This window comes from Erythrolamprus reginae, chromosome 2 (assembly GCF_031021105.1).
Source record: "Erythrolamprus reginae isolate rEryReg1 chromosome 2, rEryReg1.hap1, whole genome shotgun sequence".
NCBI lineage: Eukaryota > Metazoa > Chordata > Lepidosauria > Squamata > Dipsadidae > Erythrolamprus > Erythrolamprus reginae.
The window spans coordinates 107,122,003-107,143,307 of NC_091951.1; the positions used below are offsets into that span (position 1 = coordinate 107,122,003).

The window sequence follows — 21,305 nt, forward strand, 5'->3', positions numbered from 1 at the left end:
AGGGGACGAAAGGCACACCAGTGCACTTATGTACGCCCCTTACTGGCCTCTTAGAAACCTGGAGAGGTCAATCGTGGAGGGTCTAAGGGAGAAATGTTGGGGGTTAGGAGTTGACACAATTGAGTCCGGTAATGAGTTTCACGCTTCGATAACTCGATTGTTGAAATCATATTTTTTACAGTCAAGTTTGGAGCAGTTTGTATTAAGTTTGAATCTGTTGCGTGCTCTTGCGTTGTTGCGGTTGAAGCTGAAGTAGTCATTGACCAGTAGGACGTTGCAGCATATGATCTTGTGGACAATACTCAAATCGTGTTTTAGGCACCGTAGTTCTAGGCTTTCTAGGCCCAGGATTGCTAGTCTATTTTCGTAGGATATTCTGTTTCGAGTGGAGGAGTGAAGGGCTCTTCTGGTGAAATATCTTTGGATATTTTCAAGGGTGTTGATGTCTGTGATGTGGTATGGGTTCCAGAAAAGATGAGCAGTAGTCTAGGATGGGTCTGGCAAAAGTTTTGTTGTCTCCCTAATTGACATTTTCTTTGCAATACCTAGTAAATTATTATTACTTTCTACTTCTACCGCAGTGCAAATACATAGGTTGAATTAAAGAGAGGTACGTTCCATCAGATGGCCAAAGTCAACAGAACTCTTGAAAGATAAGCGACAGCCTTACGAAATCCTGCCACCTTATAGTATCCCAAGCATCACGTTTTTGTAGCCAATTTGACTATTTTTTTAAAGCTGATGCTTGTGAGACAGTATAAATTATTATAGTATCACTTTCGAAAATGTAAAATACAGGGCGACAGTTGGTGTGTAAGAAGGAAGTGATTTGGAAAACATTTCTCTGCCAACCATGCACTAATTTTTGCACTCAAAGGCACAACAATATTTGTACAAGTAAGACTTGTTTATTTGTTCCTTTATTGTTAAAAGCATACAAAAGAGATGGGAAGACCTGCTCCAGCTGTGTCCATCTATTCTTGACTTTTCCCCACTGCAGGACAGCTCTAAACTGAAACTGACAATTTTCAACTAAATTGCAAAGACATTGAGGGTACTGCCAGATTATGATTTTTGGACCAGTTTAGATTTGGCATTGGACCTGGCTGATCCAATCATTTCAAGAGCTGAGTTGTCTTTTTTTTTCCTGGCTCTTCATTAATTTATTTAAACCAGGATCAAATTTTGTCTTTTCTTCTGCTAAGTTTGAGTGTATGGGTGGCCTACCAACCTACCGGTAGGAATTCTTTTCTTTTTTGGCTCCTGTGAGCTATTTCATTTTTAGCCAATTTTCAAGCTAATTACTTGAAAAAATATCCACGCATTCTAAAAATCTGCAGCCCAACTTAGCCTCTGCTGAACAGGAGGGAGAACTCTAGTCCATTCCACTTCCATTCTCTACTGCCTACAAGCAAATCAGTCAGGGCTGCATATTGAAATGGAATTCCTGCAGCCTGATGGCATCAGAACTGCCCCCACCCTCCTTGTCTTTCGTAAATTGCTTAAGACCCACCTGTATTGCCAGACATGGGGGAATTGAGACACCTCCCCCAGGCTTATATAATTTTTGTATGGTATACTTGTGTTGTATGATTTTTAATGATGGGATTTTTTAGATTTTTTTAAATATTAGATTTGTTACATTGTTATATTATTATTATTCTTGTTGTGAGCCGCCCCGTGTCTGCGGAGAGGGGCGGCATACAAATCAAATAAATTATTATTATTATTATTGCTTAGATTTCATCTCACAAGAAAATCTGCATATATGCCTCTGAACATGCTATTAGGAAAACATAGGAATTAAAACCGTCTTCTACCGCACGAATCCAAGTGGCCGATAAGGTCCCACAGAGTTGGCCTTCTCCGGGTCCCGTCGACCAAGCAATGTCATTTGGCGGGCCCCAGGGGAAGAGCCTTCTCTGTGGTGGCCCCGGCCCTCTGGAATCAACTCCCCCTGGAGATTAGAACAGCCCTCACCCTCCTTGTCTTTCGCAAGTTACTCAAGACCCACCTATATCACCAGGCATGGGGGAATTAAGACATCTCCCCCAGGCTTTCTTATATTTTATGTTTGGTATGTATGTGTTGTATGGTTTTTAAATTGTTGGGGGTTTTTAATATAATTTCAGTATTAGATTTGTTCCATTATTATACTGTTTTTATTATTGTTGTGAGCCGCCCCAAGTCTTCAGAGAGGGGCGGCATGCAAATCTAATAAATTGAATTGAATTTAATTGAATATCTATTTTTATGTATATTTGTCTCTCTATCTGTCTGATTTATCTCCACCTTATAAATTGCATTTGGGCTTTCTCACAATAGCACATAGCTAGCCTTAGCTCTGAACAAATCTGAATGAAATAATATTTGGATGGAGAACTACCTAGAAATCCTAAAACAGTAGATTAGATTGGAAAATTTAAAGAAGAATAACCCAAAAGAAGAACATAGCAAACTATTTCCATGTTGTTGCCAAGAAAACGGAATACAGTGGTACCTCTACTTAAGAACTTAATTCGTTCCATGACCAGGTTCTTAAGTAGAAAAGTTTGTAAGTAGAAGCAATTTTTCCCATAGGAATCAATGTAAAAGCAAACAATACGTGCAAAACCATTAGGAAAGAAATAAAAGCTCGGAATTTGGGTGGGAGGAGGAAGAAGAAAAGGAGGAGGACAGTTGCTTCCCAGAGCGAAGGGAGCGTTTCTTTTCTCTGGGCGCTGGCAGAGGTTTATTCCCTCTCCAAGCGCCCAGAGAAAGGAAAATGCTTTGTTCACTCTGCCCTGCCAAAGCCTCCTTAAGCGCCACCAAAAGGCTCCTCTGGCAGCCCAGAAAATTCCAAGATGGCTGGGACTAAAGGGGGAATGGCAGGAAACTGGCCAGGCCTTTGTGTCACCCTCAAATTTCCTGGGAAATTTTTCCAGGCTCGGGTTCTCAAGTAGAAAATGGTTCTTAAGAAGAGGCAAAAAAATCTTGAATACCCGATTCTTATCTAGAAAGGTTATTAAGTAGAGGCGTTCTTAAGTAGAGGTACCACTGTATATTCATAATTTGGCAGCAACTTTCCTTATAACTTTTCATACTATGTGTGACTCAATTGTGGGTCTCACTTACCTTTGCTGCCGATTTGGGAAAGGGAGCAAACAGGTTAGCTCATGCACACATATTTTGAGCACACTTGCCGCTTCTGCACATGTGCAGAGCAAATTTTATGATGTCTTGGTGTGAGGACAGAGCCTCCCACTGCCACCCACTACTAGTTCACCTGAACTGGTAGCAACCCACCGCTGGTGTGATTGCTGTTAAAAGACTCTTTAAAAAGATGTAAGAACAACCCAATTTCACTGATTCATGAAAAAAAAAAACCTGAATGTTTGTTATTGGCTATGTCCCATTAAATTCCTTCTTCTGCATACCTTAACTTCTCACCATATGAAGCAATATGTTTCCTTGTCCATTTAGACTGAGTTCTCAAAGCAAGCAAGCCATTCTTCTGTTATTTCAGTACGAAACAATAACATGAACCGTTCCACATGTATATTGAATTCTAATATAAGGATGTCTAGGAACATCTTTTTTTTTCCAATCAGAATGTTACCACAATCTAATCCACATTTCCATTCCTAAAGAAGCCTAAGTTGTCCTTAACTATTTCAGTCAAGAAGAAGCTATTCCTTCCATATCCCAATACAAGTTTTACCTTGAATACAAGGTCATGCACTCCACCAAGAGCACAGAATATCTGTAACTCATGGTTGAACCATGGGGTTCTTTGTGGTCTCTGAGCTTGTTTGTTTGAGAAGTTTCATTACCCAACCAGATAACATTATCAATGCAAGAGGATCCTCCAGAACCAGATCACGCCCTAGTTGCTCTGAAACAAAGGGGGAAAACAAAGCTTGGGGGATCCACTAGTTTTTCCATTTTATGTCTTGTACATTATAAATTGTCAGGGTTCCAAATAGCATCCAAAATTAAATCAGAGTCTGAGGCAAAGTATTCCTCAAAGTTCCACTTCATTAACAGAGCCACATTGACACATCTGGTTGAACCCCAAATCTGAACTCCCTCAGGTTTCATCACCCAGTTGAAAGTTCAAGCCCTTGTCATCACACACCCCAAGTCCATCATGTTGACCAATTTTCAACTGCCAGCCTGGAGAATTCACCCATCTCCTTCCGTGTAGGTGAAGGAGTGCAGAGACAAAGAATGACCTTGACTATCTAGAAAGAATTTGTTATGGCTGTATATATACAGCCCTCATGCAATTCCCCCTCCCAATTTAATAATAATAATTTATTAGATTTGTATGCCGCCCCTCTCCGAAGACTCAGGGATTTCCTACAGTAAAGAATACATATTAAAATAGTATTAAGGGTGGCAGGCCAAAGACCCTAACTAAAATGGCTTTGGTCTAATATAAATAAGGGAAGTACCATTTATCAGCATAGTGCCTGGGATGTCATAGGGATTATTAATCAGAGCAGCAAATTTTTGCTGGCTGAAGAATCAGTTGGTAGCATTTTTATCTGGCTAGAAGGAAGAACTATGTCCTGGCATCTTTATTATAATATACATTTATTTCGTGTCTCACGTGAAATCAGCACAAGAACAAAACTGATCTGCCAGATCTTAGCAATTAGAATTAAATAAGCAAAATAGTGTTTTGCTTTTAGGCATTAGATCAATTACATTGATTTTCACTGACTGTAGCCATCACCGATTTTCACTAACAAAAAAAGTGAGGGTGGGAGATCCATTTTGATTTGTTTGAGTAGCTGTCAGCAGAGATTTTTATTTATTTATTTATTTATTTATTTATTGTTTGTTTGTTTGTTTGTTTGTTTGTTTGTTTGTTTGTTTGGATTTATCTGCCGCCCAACTCCAATAGGACTCTGGGCGAATTACAGTCATGAGAATAAATACCAACAATGTAAAAGAAACAAGAACAATAAATATAAAACAGTATAAAATACATTGTAACCCTAAAAAGCCATACATACTCTTTCATTCATGATCCCAGGCCCACCAGAAAAGTCAGGTCTTGATGGCTTTCCTGAAGACTGAGCGAGTCTACGGAGAGGGGCAGCATACAAATCTAATAAATAAATACAAATCTAATGAATAAGACTGACAGGGTAGGGATAATACGGATCTTCAGAGGCAATTGGTTCCAAACTGGTGGAGCTGCCACAGAGAAGGCCCTTCCCTGAGGCCTTGCCAGCCAACATTTTTTGGCAGACAGGATCAGGTAAGGGCCGCACTTACCTTTTCCTACCAGATCGATCCTACAGGCTGGCGCAGGTGCATGGGTGGGCAGTGGCAGGCATGTGCACCCCTGCATGAGATTTTACTCTGGCGCATGCGCAGAAGCAAAGAAATCAGCGAAAATCACCAGAATCTCACACAAGGATGTTCGCACGTGCGAGATTTCAACAATTTTCATACATTTCTTTGCCTATGTGGATGCGCAGAAGCAAACAAAGGCTTAAAAACGCTGAACTCTCATACTGGGTCCATTAGGCACTTGGGGCAGAACCACCTAATTGATTCCCTAGGTGAAGGATTGACAACTTAAAGTCCAGCCTCAGCAGGAAATGATCTGACCATGACAAGGGAGAGATGTCTATACCCCTTAGCATCAGATCAGACTTCCACTGCTCTGAGAGAAACACTAGGACAAGTGTGTGTTTCCCCCTATGAGTTGGACCCTCAGTTATCTGGGTCAGGTCCATGGTTGTCATGGAAGTCATGAACTCCTGTTCTGCCCTGAGGATTAAAATCCCCTAGGACCATGAGCCTGGGGAACTCTACCGCCAGCTCAGCAACCGCCTCAAGCAGCGCAGGCAGGGCTGTTGCAATGTAGCTGGGAGTCAGGTGCATTAGCAACAAGCCTACCTGAATCCCTAGGTCCAATCTTAAAAAAAGCGACTCACATCTGATGATCTCGGGTGCAGGGATCCTGTGAGGACTAAGGGTCTTTTGGGCAATAATTGCCACTCTTCCACCCCTTCCCTGGTGTCACGGCTGGTGCAGGACCTAAAATACATCTGGGCACATCTCCGAGAAAGGAACACCCCCCTCGTGGCCCAGCAAGATCTCAGTTATGCATGCCAGGTCTGCCTCCTCCTTTTACCTTTTCTAGGTTTTCCCATATTTTTCTAACATGACTTCTAACCTCTGCAGCTGATTAGTTGTACATAAGATTGATCTCATTATTAGTTGTTTTCAGCAACTGAACCATTATCTGAGAGACCTAAAACCTTTAGGAAGAAGAAATGGCTAATTAACTGGAACATGAAAACATGAGTTTGTACTCACTCCTTACTCCTTGTAAGTAGCAAAGAATATAATTTTCTTCATACCTCTTCAACTGGAGATGAGGAGCTGTCAGTAGGAAGAAATTAGGCAGTGCCCCTTGGACTGATGTTTAGAATGAAATGAGACCTCAGAATTTTATCAGAAATGCCAGATATATACTAAATGTGAAATTATTTGCCAATTGAGTTTCAAACATACATTCTGGAAACAAGTACCTTTGCATAATGCCTTCCTCGTTTCTTCAAAAAGGTCCATTCTTTTTAAAATACTGTATAAGATGGTTGTACTATTTCATTTCTGGACTTAACCTGAAGGGAAAATGTCATAGCTTTGTTTGCATTAGAAGCATCTTTGTTCAATATTGTATCTCTTGTTATTGCAATTACTAGATAACTGCCAAATGAGATGCAAACTGATTCTGAAAATATCTAATCACCCCGTCATCCTTTCCTTGTTTTCAGGATTTGGATACATTTCCAAGTCTGCCTTAGAGAATCCCTTTCTTAAGCAATCACAAAGTTCTTTTCCCAATCTGATCTAGTACTCCACAAACTAAAAAATTTAAATGTTTCCCAAATAGACAGTAATTCTAAAGGCCCATTGACTTACATAAAGAGAAAAAAAACAATGAGCAAGTTCTATATTAGTTAGCAATGAGCACATGTGTCATTTTTTTTGATCCCCACCTTTCCTTTATCATCAGCTTCTGATTCACTGTCTCAGGTCCTCCCAAAGAAGAGATGTACTAAACAAGACACATAAATCCTGATCCTAACAATTAATTTGGTCAATGGTAGTGGAAATGGTTTACGACTTGGCATTCCTCAAACCCATCAAAAATGCAAATTAAGGAAAGGACAGTAAGGTTTATTGCCTCTTTTTTGTTTATTAAATACCACCTGCTTCTTTTCTCCTCTGAGGCCTGAGGAGGAAAGGGACAGATGGCAGAAAAGAGTTCCTGGGCAGACAAAGGAAGCCAAAGATACCACCCATTGTCCAGGATAAAAGATTTTGGCTTCACCTGGCTTGGAGATGCTCAAGGGAGTTGTAAAGACATGAAGCAGACATCATTCTCGGTGAGACAAGCTCCAATTAAATTATGGAACAAGCCTATAAAATTTGCAGCACTGTCTGGTTTTGCAGTTGGATGGAGGAACCCCATAAACTAGTGGGCTATTTAGTAGCCTCTTAAACAAGCCAATAACAGTCATTAGGGAGGCATTGCCATGGAACAAAGGGTGGGGCGACCAGATGGGGTTATCAGGCATCTTTGTGACTAAGCAGAAGTTACGATTCTTGTTTCATCCAAATGTTACTTGCTTTGTCTCGATTTGTTACTTTAAACTCTCATCTGCTCGCAACAGAATATCTTATTCCACCAGATTTTAAATTTTGGGTTTAGATAGTCTAGAACTTCATTGCCTTCCATCTGACCTAAATGTAGTTCATACAATCCCACCTACTACAATGTCCTACCTGTCGATGCTTTCTTCAGCTTCAACCACAACAATACACAAGCACACTATTCATTCAAACTCAATGTAAACCGCTCCAAACTTGACTGCAGAAAATACGACTTCAACAACAGAGTGATCAATGCCTGGAAATCATTATCTGACTCTGTGGTTTCCTCCCCAAACCCCAAAAACCTTAACTTTAGACTATCTACAGTTGACCTCACCCCATTCCTAAGAGATCTATAAGGTGTTTTCAAAAGTACACCATTGTGCCTAGTGTCCCTGTCCTATTGTCCTATACAGTATTGCCTAATTTACCTGTACCTACTTTGCTGATGTTTATGTTTATACCAATACCTACTATCTTGTACATGTTTGACAAATAAAAATAAATAAATAAATCAGGCTCAGATCTAGATTATACTGACAAACAGAGCGGTAGGCAGAGAGGAGTCATGCCTAGATGACCACAGTAGCTGTTCCACCTGACAACCAGAAAAAGCAGCATGAATAAGCACAATGCAGGCTACAGACATAAAGTATAGCCAACCACAAATCAAGTCCAAGCAAACAGAGTAATAATTTGCAGGCAGTAAAAGATACCAAAGCATTCACAGATTTGTACCCAGGTGAGTTGTTTTGCATGTACTGTACCATCAAAATCTCTACCCAAACTTCACTAGAGATAATTTGGAACTAATATTCTGGGGCAGGACTTGCTGCTCCTAAAAGATTTTCCCTTACAGGTTGTCATGTGCTTCTACATCTGGATCAGATGCATCTACCAGGCATCACTCAGGAAGGTTCTGGTGTTACTAGCTTAGTTTATGGAATCATGGGAGTCCTCATTTTGCTTTAATCTTGGACAGGAGTTCATCCACAGAGACCATGACAAGCTGCGTCTAAATGCTTTTAAAAAATTCAACAAATTGTTGCACACACTGATCCAAATACTTTTGAGAATATAATATCCAGCACCTGACATTCAGATACATATTACCTCTGAATTCTGAGGTTCGGTGTAGGTTAAAGTTCTGCTTACACATCTTCAGAGAGAGGAAGTGATTTAGAAACAATGCACAGGGTTTTGTATGCAGAATTTCGTACACTGAACTTTTGATACCACTACTTGCTGCTCTCTGACCTTCGCCGTTTGCTTGAAGATGTTTAATTTTCTGACTAGGTCTATGGAGGTTTGCTCCTGTCAGGTGCAAGAAATCAGGAACCAGGAAAGAATTCAAAAATACCACAAATTCATTTCATGCTACCTATACATAAGAATCTGAACTACTTTTATTACTTTTATTTTTATTAGTTTGCAGATAGTCAAGGCAAATTAGCACCAGTAAAGAATCAATGGACTTCAAGGGGGGTTAGGTCTTTTACAGGTGCATAGACGCTTCAGAGTAATGATGTATTTGACCCCACACTTAGGCTCAACCTGGTCAGCTCCTACATCTTCCTGTCTGTTTAGAGTATTTTGCCTTACCAATGTTGACGGATATGTTCTTGCTAATTCTTTGAATATGATATTGTTTTCTGTGTGATTGCCTGATGTAAGTCCTCATTTATCTGAGTTATTGGAGAGGATGAGTTCGTATACCTTGTTTCCTTTTTAATATTTTAAAAATTATTTATTTTTATTAGTTTGCAGATGTGGTTTATTTCTAAGTATCTATTGACTGCTGATGTATCTGATGCCAAGTTTCCAGGAATTCCCTAGTGTTTGTGGATTTAGTTTGGACTGGGATTCCCAGTTTCCCAGTTAAAATATTTCATAAACCATATGGAGCTACATATACTGTCTTCTGCTGAAACCTCTACTTATTATTGTTGTCATTTTCAAAAACTGGAAAAGACTTCTTCTGAACCACAAATATTTGTGGCTAATCAGAGTAAATTGTTTATTTATAGTAGGCAGCTTCCCAAAATGTAATGCCACGGGCTTGTCTTCTTCCAAACAGGAATCATGTCTAAAATGATTATTAACAGTGAGTTAACCAAATGCATGGATAGTATTGGCCAAAACAGTGTCTCTGAACTGGATTGCCCTGTATTTGTGCACCAGACAAGATTCACAAGAAGTGGAAGAGAGAATGATGGAGGACTCTGTCAAAAAGTCAGGATCAGCAGCAGCTTCAAATAGAATTGGAAAAACTCCAGTATGAATGTCAACACCCCAAAAATAGACCCCAGTTGAGTTTGTTACAAGTCTGGAGGGAACAGAATTTTCAATGTCACTTTTTAAAGGAAAGCTTTGTTCATTTCATGCAAAACAGATAAATTTCTTCTTTGAGAAAATTATTCTCCTCCCTTGCTGGGAGGAGAAGAATTTAGTTTTCAGTGCTAATCTTTTCTTACAGAAGTTTTGGTCATGCAGCTCATTCATTCTGCAAGTCAAGTCGTTTCCTTCTTCAGTGACTTACCCTTTTCTTGATTGTAGAAAGTCAATCCCATCGAAAAGGTGGGGTTAAGGGTAACTTTTTCATAAAGCTTCTTTTGAAGGTGTAAAATTACATAGTAAATTTAAAGGGGCGCACTTCAAAGAAATCTTTAGAAATTATTGTACTTAACATGTATTACTGTATGCTTAAGGATTCAATGACATAGTCCTTTCAAGCGCCATTGTGCACCTTGAACATGTCATCGTTAGTGTAATTTTGAAAGAGGATGATTGATCAGGGCCTGAATAATGCTTTCTTCACTTGAATGCACCCCAGAACTGGCTTGCCCTAGGATGGCCCTAGCAGTTCTGCATGAAGCAGGTGTTATAGACTACAGCTGGTTGCCCTGTGCTGAACCTCTTGGCTATAGAGTTAAAAATAAATATAGTCCTCTGTCAAATATCATCAGCAGGGAAACTCTCGGAAGAAGAGAAAGATCCAATTGGTAGTGAAGTCCTCATATGTATGTGAGAGGAGGGGGCTGCTCATTCACCCTAAGCAGTCTTTTGCTATCCTTAATGCTGCACTGAGCTTTGTGGATTACAGTGGGGGGTTTTTTCCAGAGAGCTTTCTTTGGGCATTCACAAATCCTTTCGCTTTTCTTTCTTCCATGCAGGATTACAGAGTGAACATTTTCCTGCGGCAGCAATGGAATGATCCCAGGCTAGCCTACAATGAATATCCAGATGATTCCCTAGATTTGGACCCATCCATGTTGGATTCCATCTGGAAACCTGATCTGTTCTTTGCTAATGAGAAAGGAGCTCACTTCCACGAGATCACTACAGATAATAAGCTCCTGCGGATCTCCAAAAGTGGCAATGTCCTATACAGTATCAGGTATGTTTCCTTTTAACAGAAGATAACAAAATAGTATAACCCTCTATTCAGGCAGGAAACCCTATACAATTTCAGACAAATGGTTGCCCAGTCTCTATTTTTAAACTTCCAGTGTTGGAGCATTCACAATTTTTGGAGGTAAGTTGTTCCACTGTCTAATTGTTCTAACTGTCAGGAAATTTCTCCTTAGTTCTAAGTTGGTTCTTTGTTTGATTAGTTTCCATCCATTGTTTCTTGACCCACCTTCAGTTTCTTTAGAGAATAACTTGATTCCCTCTTCTTTGTGGCAACACGTGATATGTGTTCCAATATACAGTACTCCTTTTTTTCATCAAATTAGACATACCCAATTCCAGCAACTGTTCTTCACAAGTTTTAGCCTCCCCTCTGCACTCTTGCTAGAGTCTCAACATCCCTTCTACATTGTGGCAACCAAAACCAAATGCAGTATTACAAATGTGCCCTTTCCAAGGCATTCTAAATTGATATTAACATTTAGAAACATAGAAACATAGAAGATTGACGGCAGAAAAAGGCCTTATGATCCATCTAGTCTGCCCTTATACTATTTCTTGTATTTTATCTTAGGATGGATATATGTTTATTCCAGGCATGTTTAAATTCAGTTACTGTGGATTTACCGACGACGTCTGCTGGAAGTTTGTTCCAAGCATCTACTACCCTTTCAGTAAAATAATATTTTCTCATGTTACTTCTAATCTTTCCCCCAACTAACCTCAGATTGTGCCGCCTTGTTCTTGTGTTAACTTTCCTATTGAAAACACTTCTCTCCTGGACCTTATTTGACCCTGTGCATCACATGATCTTGATTCTATCCCTCTGTTAATGCAGCCTAGGACTGTGTTGGCTTTTGTAAATAAGATATATAGGTACTCCTCAAAATGAGATGACAGCTGAGTCCCAAATTTATGTTGCTAAATGAGAAATTGGTTAAGTGAGTTTTCCCCCATTTTACCACTTTTTTTGGTGTAGTTGTTAAAAGAATCACGGCAGTTGCTAAGTTAGTAACATGTTTATTAAATTAATCTGGCTTCCTCATTGACTTTGCTTGTCAGAAGGTCACAAAAGGTGATCACATGACCCAGGGACATTGACACTGTCATAAATGTGAAACAGTTGCCAAGCATCTGGATTTTGATCCCCTGACTAGTGGGATGCTGCAACTGTAAAAAGTATGATAAATGATCATAAGTCACCTTTTTCAGTGGCACTGTAACTTTAAATCGTCATTAAACAAATGCTTGTAAGATGAGGGCTACCTATACAGTCTATCGTGTCCTAAATAAAATCCAAGCTTGAGGCTCATCATCCAACCAAATGTGTTTATATTTGACGTAAACTGCAAAGAAGTACATGAAGTATAATTATAGTTAGGTTATTAAGTTTTAATTAATTTAGAGTATCTACTTGGAAGCAAACTGAAAGTACATTATTCCTTTAATATTTTAAGCGGTATCCCATTTTGTCAGTTCCAAATCCTTTCTCAATAATTGTTCAGTATAATTAAATGCCCTTGACATCAATACAATAATGTGGTGTATATCAGAGGTGGGTTCCTCCCGGTTTGGACTGGTTGACCCAAAAAGGTGGCAACCCATTGGTGACATCACTAACACAGTTTGGTCAGTGCCGGTCGGTGGGTGCCGCCATCTTTGGGGGGGGATTTGTGGACGGAGGGGTTGAACTTTTTCCATGTTGTTGTCTTCTGTACATACAGATCTGGTTCTGTGTGTACTTGGAAGTGAGCCCTCCAGTTCCTGGGTTTATACAGACCTTTATTGCTTTTTCCGAAGCTCAGCTGATCAGCCCCACAGTTGTTTTTCGTGATAATTTCCTTGTTTGCAATGTGGAAAGGCTTGAATGCAACTACTGAGCATGCACTGCAGCTAATTTGCATGAAGGGACGCACAAGTGCATGCAAATGTAGTGGAGTGTGCATACACATAGAACATGCACTTCCATCACAATGCGAACCAGTGGGTAAGGTTAGTAGAATCCACTCTTGGTGTATATGTATTAAAAATTAGGCAGAGTTGTATTTATAGTTATACACTGAAGACTCCACTCCACTTTCTGTACAGGAGAAGGTTTTATAAAGCAATCAGCTATGGAATCAGCATTAGTCTGATCCTATAAGATGCTTTTTACATTTACAAAAACCCTCCGTAGTTATATCCATATCTACTTAGAAAGAAAGGCCTGCTAGGTTCAATTATAAAGATAAAGGTAATGATTCCTCTTGCACAGATGTGCTAGTCATTCCCAACTCTAGGGGGCAGTGCTCATCTTCATTACAAAGCCGAAAAGCCAGCGCTGTCCAAAGTCGTCTCCATGTTCATGTAGCCAGCATGATTAAAAGTCAAAGGCACAGAGAACGCTTTTACCTTCCCACCAAAGTGGTCCCTATTTTTCTACTTGCATTTTGTATGTGCTTTCAAACTGCTAGGTTGGCACAAGCTGGGACAAGTGACGGGATCTCACCCCATTATGCAGCACTAGGGATTTGAATGGCCAAATGGCCAACCTTTCTGATCGACAACCTCAGTGTCTTAGCCACTGAGCCATCACATCCCTGGGTTCAATTATATTTCTCCCCAAATATGCATTTAGAGATTTTTAGCCATAGTCACACTCATCGAGTGTGGGTTAATTAGGTCCTTCGTATTTCAAAATTCCAAGTATATCCCATTGCTTTATAACTGACACTTCAGTAAATTGCACTACTAAAATAATCAGCCATGCAAGGCAGACGAAAGACCATTTCTATCCCATACAATAGAAATTCTCTGACAGTCTGGCACAGTTGGAGAAAGTATAAATGAATCTTCCCTGCACTGGCCTATTACAGTCTAAAAGATGTTCAAGCTCACTTTTCTTTGTTTTCAGGGGATTTTATTTTTTATTTTTTTTTTAAAGCAAGAAATGACAAATCACATAATGGGACCAGAAAGATCTGGCTTTTTTCCTCCATCATTTCTTAACACAGTAATTTCTGGGTCATTGGATTTCAAATTTATGGTATGTGAACTGCAGTAAGTGGACTCATATTAATTTAGAAATAATCCATTCTAGACACCTCCAAACCTTACTTTGTCCTTTGCTGAGAGAATGTAATTAGGAACATGTACTTTTCTTGTTACATGCGGTAAAGAACGTACTGGCACCCTCTTCTTTTTTTAATTTTATTTTATGAACTTGGATTCTGTTTGCATATTTCAGCTTGCTGAAGCCTGGCAGTATAATCCCAGAGTACAAAGGGGTCATTCCCACTGGAACTCCTGGCTCATGTTATAAATGTCCTCCTCCTGGGCCCAAGAAACAAAACAAATAACATTATAATACAGAAAGAAAAAAGGAGACAGCTTCAGTTCAAACATCAGACACCAGACAGCGTAACACCCACTAAAGCTCATAGCCAGAGTTTAGGGAATTTGAATTTGAAATGTTTTCCAACTAACAAGAGTAACTATTAAAGTAACTGCCAATAAAGGTGACCTTCCATTTATTGTTTTAGTCAAAAAGGTAAGAGTGAACACATCAGTAAGTGTTCTCATATGCTATTTGAAAAGTACAGTGGTACCTCTACTTAAGAACGCCTCTACTTAAGAACTTTTCTAGATAAGAACCGGGTGTTCAAAATTTTGTTGCCTCTTCTTAAGAGCCATTTTCTTCTTAAGAACCCGAGCCCCCACATTCCCCCAGTATGATTTTGCTTCCTGTGCACATGCACAGGAAGCATAATTGTGCAGAAATCTCACAGGGAGGGGAGTGCGCACAGGATTTTAGAAATCTCACAAACACGAGTGTCCTCTCATGAGATTTTGCTTCTGTGCATGCACAGGAAGCATAAAATACAAATAAATTAAAGAAAAAAGATGGTGGCACCTAAAGGACTGGTACCGGAGCAGTCATGCACAAATTGCAGAATCTGGCAGCCACTACCAGTGCGCAGTCGCCTACCTCACTGGTAGCAACCCATCCCTGGGCATGCCCTATAGGCATGCACTTGGCGTATGAGTGCTGGCACAGTAGCAAAAATGCAAAGGGGGGGGGATTTAAAACAAAGCCAAAAAAAAAGAAGATGGCAACCACATGCACAGAGCCAGATTTTGGCTTCTGTGCATGCTCAGCAGGAAAAATAAAATTAAAAAATCAGGAAAAAAAATCCTTTTTTTAAAAAAAATGGTTGTGCCCACGGACTAGCATTGACCAATCTAGTTTGGTAATATCATCATGATGTCACCAGCGGGCCTCTACCAGTTCGAGTGAATCAGTCTGAACCAGGAGGAACCTACCACTGCACTGGATTGTTATTCCTAAACTATAAATGGCTAAAACTAAGTCTCTTTTCTCTTCCCTTCACAGAATAACCCTGACTCTGGCTTGCCCCATGGATCTAAAGAACTTCCCTATGGATGTCCAGACATGTATTATGCAACTAGAGAGCTGTGAGTCTTGAGGTTTCTTCTCTAAAAAGTTGCCACCCTCCACGGGAGCAAGTATGGTTACTCATATACATGCCACATCATATTTTCAGCTCCTATTTATCCCTCATTTATTGTAGAGAGTGTGGAGGGAAGGAAAAAAAGTATTAGAGACACTTCTGTCTTCTGTGGAATGAGGGTAGATAGGTGGATGAGGGTAGATAGCATTTAGCAATAGCATTTTATATTATTATTATTATTATTATTATTATTATTATTATTATTATTATTATTACTATTACTACTGCTAATAATAATAATAATAATAATAATAATAATAATAATAATAATAATAATAATTTATTAGATTTGTATGCCGCCCCTCTCCAAAGAATCAGGGCGGCTCACAGCAATAATAAAAACAATGTTACAGCGAAACAAATCTAATATTAAAAAAGAAAGCATATAAAACCCTATCATATTTTTTTTTAAAAAGAAACCAAACAACACATACATACCAAACATAAAATATAAAAGCCTGGGGGAAGGTGTCTCAACTCCCCCATGCCTGGCGATAAAGATGGGTCTTGAGTAGTTTGCAAAAGACATTATTATTATTATTATTATTATTATTATTATTATTATTATTATTATTTATTAGATTCGTATGCTGCCCTTCTCTGGAGATTCAGGGCAGCTCACAAAATACAATATAAACAATGCAACAATAAATCTAATGAATTAAAAATTACAACTAAAATCCTAATATATTAAAATCAGTCAGCCAATTCATTCACAACCACACATCACATTTAGTAAACGGGGGGGGGGGGGGGGCTTGATCTAATTGCCCCATGCCTGGTGACATAAGTGAGTCTTAAGACTCTTGCGAAAGGTGAGGAGGGGGGGGCAGTGCGAGTCTCTGGAGGGAGCTGATTCCAGTTCACCACTTCACAGTGCTTTACAGCCCTCTCTAAGAGGTTTACAAAGTCAGCATATTGCCCCCAACAATTTGTGTCTTCATTTTACCCACCTCAGAAGGATGGTAGGCTGAGTTTACCCTGAGCCTGGTGAGATTTGAACTGCCAAATTGCAAGCAGCCAGCAGTCGGCAGAAGTAGCCTACAGTACTACACTGATGTGACACCAAAAGTCTTAGAAGCTTATTATCAAGTTATAATATGACAGAAGGAGGAGATTATTAAATGTAGTAAACTCAGTTTTGCTCTGGCCTCATCCACAATTCTTTCCATTGTGTCCTTTGGAATGTCATTAAAAAGCCAAACACATTATTTTGAATTGTTTGTTGTTGTTATTTTTGTATTTTTCTATTGTATTGTCTTACTTTCTTTTGATATATGTATTTTTTTCTTTTAAAAAGAAACTTAACAAAAACTATTTTAATTTAAAAAAATAAAAAATAAAAATCCAAATGTATCCTTTGGACTAATAAATATTATATACTCTTTTACATTGGATAAGGGGAAGATAGAACAAATTGGAGTTGCTGAGTTTTTCCATTCTAGTGTGGCTTTACCAGCCCTATGCACACAATACCAGTAGCTTGTAGTTTGTAGTTTTAGTAAAAACTAGTCTGTACTTCTCCTGTCATTCATTGATGCCCAGTGACGATCCATTCTAATCCATGCTGATTTTCTTTCCTGCTTTGGCCTCCACAGTTGGTTATACAATGAATGATCTGATATTTGAGTGGCAAGAGAAAGGAGCAGTGCAAGTTGCCGATGGATTAACCCTGCCACAATTCCTCCTGAAGGAAGAAAAAGACTTGCGCTACTGCACAAAACATTACAACACAGGTTAGTGATGTCATATCCACATTAAGTATTTCTCCATGGAAATTGTTAAGACAACAAGATTCTCATTCAGTCTTTTCAATCAGCCATCTACCATCGAGTTAGCAATACTTCTAATACAGCACAGCTACAGTGGCTGATATGTTACAGAGGAAGATTTTTTCTGAATAGACTACCTTTTTCATGTAAATTCTAGGAGACTTTTGATTTCCCTGTTTCATTTCTTAAATTCGATTCAATTCAATTCAATTTATTAGATTTGTATGCCACCCCTCTCCGAAGACTCGGGGCGGCTCACAACAACAATAAAAACAATATTCTAAATATGTCAGGTCTATAAATTATTGCATATATTCTTGTGTGTGTGTGTTAACATATTTTTTCCTGATAGCGAAAATGAAAGGAGACTAGTATAGATCTATTTCAGGCTATTTAGCTCCTATCAGCTAGCCATACCATTACTGGGATTTGAACCTGGTAGCCTGCCTATAAGGAGATATATATCCATATGCAAACAAACATACATATATACATATATAAACATACATACATACGTAGATTGTTCTGAGTTCGGGTTTTGCCCCGTGTAATATTTTGAATGTCTATGCGACGTTTCGGTGAAATCACATTCACCATCATCAGGCTGAAGTTGTTAGCTTCATGCTGCTGTAAATATAGTTTAAACTATATTTACAGCAGCACGAAGCTAACAACTTCAGCCTGATGATGGTGAATGTGATTTCACCGAAACGTCGCATAGACATTCAAAATATTACACAGGGCAAAACCCGAACTCAGAACAATCTACACACATATACCCATGAAAATCTACGAAAACAAATACATACATACATATACACATGTGTGTGTGTGTGTGTGTGTATAAACCATACTCAAAGCAGCACGAAGCCAATAACTTCAGCTTGATGATGTGAATGTGATTTCGCCAAAATGTCGCAAAAACACTCAAAATACAGTGATCCCTCGAGTATCGCGAGGGTTCGGTTCCAAGACCCCTCGCGATAATCGATTTTTCGCGATGTAGGGTTGCGGAAGTAAAAACACCATCTGCGCATGCGCGCCCTTTTTTTCATGGCCGCACATGCGCAGATGGTGGAGTTTGCGTGGGCGGCGGGCGGCACCCAGGGAAGGTTCCTTCGGCCGCCCAGCAGCTGATCTGCTCCGCAGCGCGGCAGCAGCGAGGAGCCGAAGATGGGGTTTCCCCGTTGCCCGGGCAAAGGGGAAACCCTATCTTCGGCTCCTCGCTGCTGCCACGCTGCGGAGCAGATCAGCTGCTGGGCAGCCGAAGGAACCTTCCCTGGGTCTTCCCGCTGCCCAGGCAAAGGGGAAACCCCAAGATCGCTTGCCGCTTGCCCGTCACCCGCCCGCCCGGCTGCTCGCTTGCCGCTTGCCTGTTCACCCGCCCGCCCAGCTGCTCGCTTGCCGCTTGCCCGTCACCCGCCCACCCAGCCGCTCGCTTGCCGCTTGCCGCTTGCCCGTTCACCCGCCCGCCCGGCTGCTCGTTTGCCGCTTGCCGCTTGCCCATCACCCGCCCACCCAGCCGCTCGCTTGCCGCTTGCCCGTTCACCCGCCTGCCCGGCTGCTCGCTTGCCACTCGAGAGCAAGAGGGGGACAGATAGAGAAAGAGAGAGAAGGAAAGAAAGAGATGAGGGAGGGAGGAAGAGAGTGTGAGAGAGGAAGAAGCAAGATAGAGAAAGAGAGAGAGAAAGAAAGATGAGAAAGGAAAGGAGTGACGTCATCGGGTGGAAAAATCGCGATATAGCGTTTCGCGAAGATTGAGATCGCGAAAATCGAGGGATCACTGTATTACACAGGGCAAAACCCAAACTCACAACAATCTACATACTGTAGATACACGCACACACACACATTCTCTCTCTGTCTCTGTCTCTCTGTCTGTGTCTGTGTCTGTGTGTCTCTCTGTCTCTGTATCTGTCTGTCTGTCTCTCTCTTCAAATTCCAGTAAGGGTATGGCTACCTGACGAGGGCAAATAAGCTCAAAATAAATCTATAGTAGTCTCCCTTCCTTTTCATTATCAGCAAAAATATGTTACATACATACATACATTCATGCTACAAAAATATTATATTAATAATAAGAGCAATAGCACCTAGACGTCTGTAGAATAGAATAGAATAGAATAGAATAGAATAGAATAGAATAGAATTTTATTGGCCAAGTGTGATTGGACACACAAGGAATTTGTCTTGGTGCATATACTCTCAGCATACATAAAAGAAAAAGATACATTTGTCAAGAATCGTGTGGTACAACATTTAATGATTGTCATAGCGGTCAAATCAGCAATGAAGAAACAATCAATATTAATAAAAATCTTAGGATACAAGCAACAAGTTACAGTCATACAGTCCTCAGTGGGAGGAAAAGGATGATAGGAATGATGAGAAAAACTAGTAGAAGTAGAAGTGCAAATTTAGTAAAAAGTCTGACAGTGTTGAGGGAATTATTTGTTTAGTAGAGTGATGGCTTTCGGGGAAAAAACTGTTCTTGTGTCTAGTTGTTTTGGTGTGCAGTGCTCTGTAGCAACGTTTTGAGGGTAGTTTGTGTCCAGGATGCGAGGGGTCAGTAAATATTTTCCCCGCCCTCTTTTTGACTCGTGCAGTATACAGGTCCTCAATGGAAGGCAGGTTGGCAGCAATTGTTTTTTCTGCAGTTCTGATTGTCCTCTGAAGTCTGTGTCGGTCCTGTTGGGTTGCAGTACCAAACCAGACAGTTATAGAGGTGCAGATGACAGACTCAATGATTCCTCTGTACAGTTTCACAGTCCTCTCTAAGTGGTTTGTAGCATCAGCATATTGCCCCCAACAATCTGGTCCTCATTTTATTGACCTTGGAAGGACGGAAGGCTGAGTCAACCCTGAGCCACTCAGAATTGAACCTCCTGGAAGGAGCAATATGTTAGCCCTGCAGTATTATTAAGAAATTAGAATAAAAAATAAAGCTTGGAATTTAAAAATAAATGAACAACTTTTACCATAACATAAAGCATGTTATGATGAATCCCAGAGAAATCTCAGATGTGGCACAGTCCTAAATGTTTGTCCAGGCTTAGGAAGAACATGATCATTGCAAAAAGAATTGTCTAATGTTAAGAAAGAAATTTGTTCATGGTGGGTCTTCCTTAAGGTTCATTGTTAATGTAGGTTTCTGTAATTCCTAGGCAAATTCACTTGCATAGAAGCTCGTTTTCATCTCGAGAGGCAGATGGGTTACTACTTGATCCAGATGTATATTCCCAGCCTGCTGATTGTAATTCTTTCCTGGATCTCTTTCTGGATCAATATGGATGCTGCACCTGCCCGAGTCGGTCTGGGTATCACTACAGTGCTCACAATGACCACACAAAGTTCTGGTTCTCGAGCATCTTTGCCCAAGGTAACAAATTGACCTTATAAAGAGCCAATGTTGAACCCTCTGTGCTGGAATGAAGTTCAAAAAATTGAGAGCAGCAATTCAAAGGATTTGGAAGAGATGATAGCAAAACTCCCTGCAAAGAACCTTAGAACAGTGATTCTCAACCCTTTTGGGGGTCAAATGACTGTTTCACAGGGGTCACCTAAAAGCATGAGAAAAGACAAATTTCCCATGGTGTTAGGAATTAAAGCTTCTATTCTGGCACCTTGGAACATGTTTTTACAATCTGACCAATCAGGCATTTACAGTGGGGTTGTCCCTCTGACCTTCCTGCCAATCAGCTTAAAGCTCTATTGGGAAAATTGGCACTAGACTTATGGTTGGGAGTCACCACAACATGAGGAACTGTATTAAGGGGTTGCGGCATTAGAAAGGTTGAGAACCACTGCCTTAGAAGAACCATTCCCAGCTAAAGTAGAAAATATTCATCAAAGCTGAAAATCACATACAGTGATACCTCGTCTTACAAATGCCTCGTCATACAAGCTTTTCGAGATACAAACTATTTTCACCTTAAAAAACCCACTG

At 40.1% G+C, this 21,305-nt stretch overlaps 1 protein-coding gene across 1 annotated transcript in view; it reads left to right on the forward strand.

Moving 5' to 3' along the window:
* The window catches only part of GLRA1 (glycine receptor alpha 1), a 115,526-nt gene that overhangs the window by 81,400 nt on the left and 12,821 nt on the right, over window positions 1–21,305 (forward strand). The window contains exons 6-9 of the mRNA XM_070736734.1: window positions 10,839–11,062; window positions 15,449–15,531; window positions 17,186–17,323; window positions 20,524–20,738. Of these exons, the coding sequence (XP_070592835.1) occupies window positions 10,839–11,062; window positions 15,449–15,531; window positions 17,186–17,323; window positions 20,524–20,738 (660 nt within the window). The remainder of the gene's footprint in view (window positions 1–10,838; window positions 11,063–15,448; window positions 15,532–17,185; window positions 17,324–20,523; window positions 20,739–21,305) is intronic.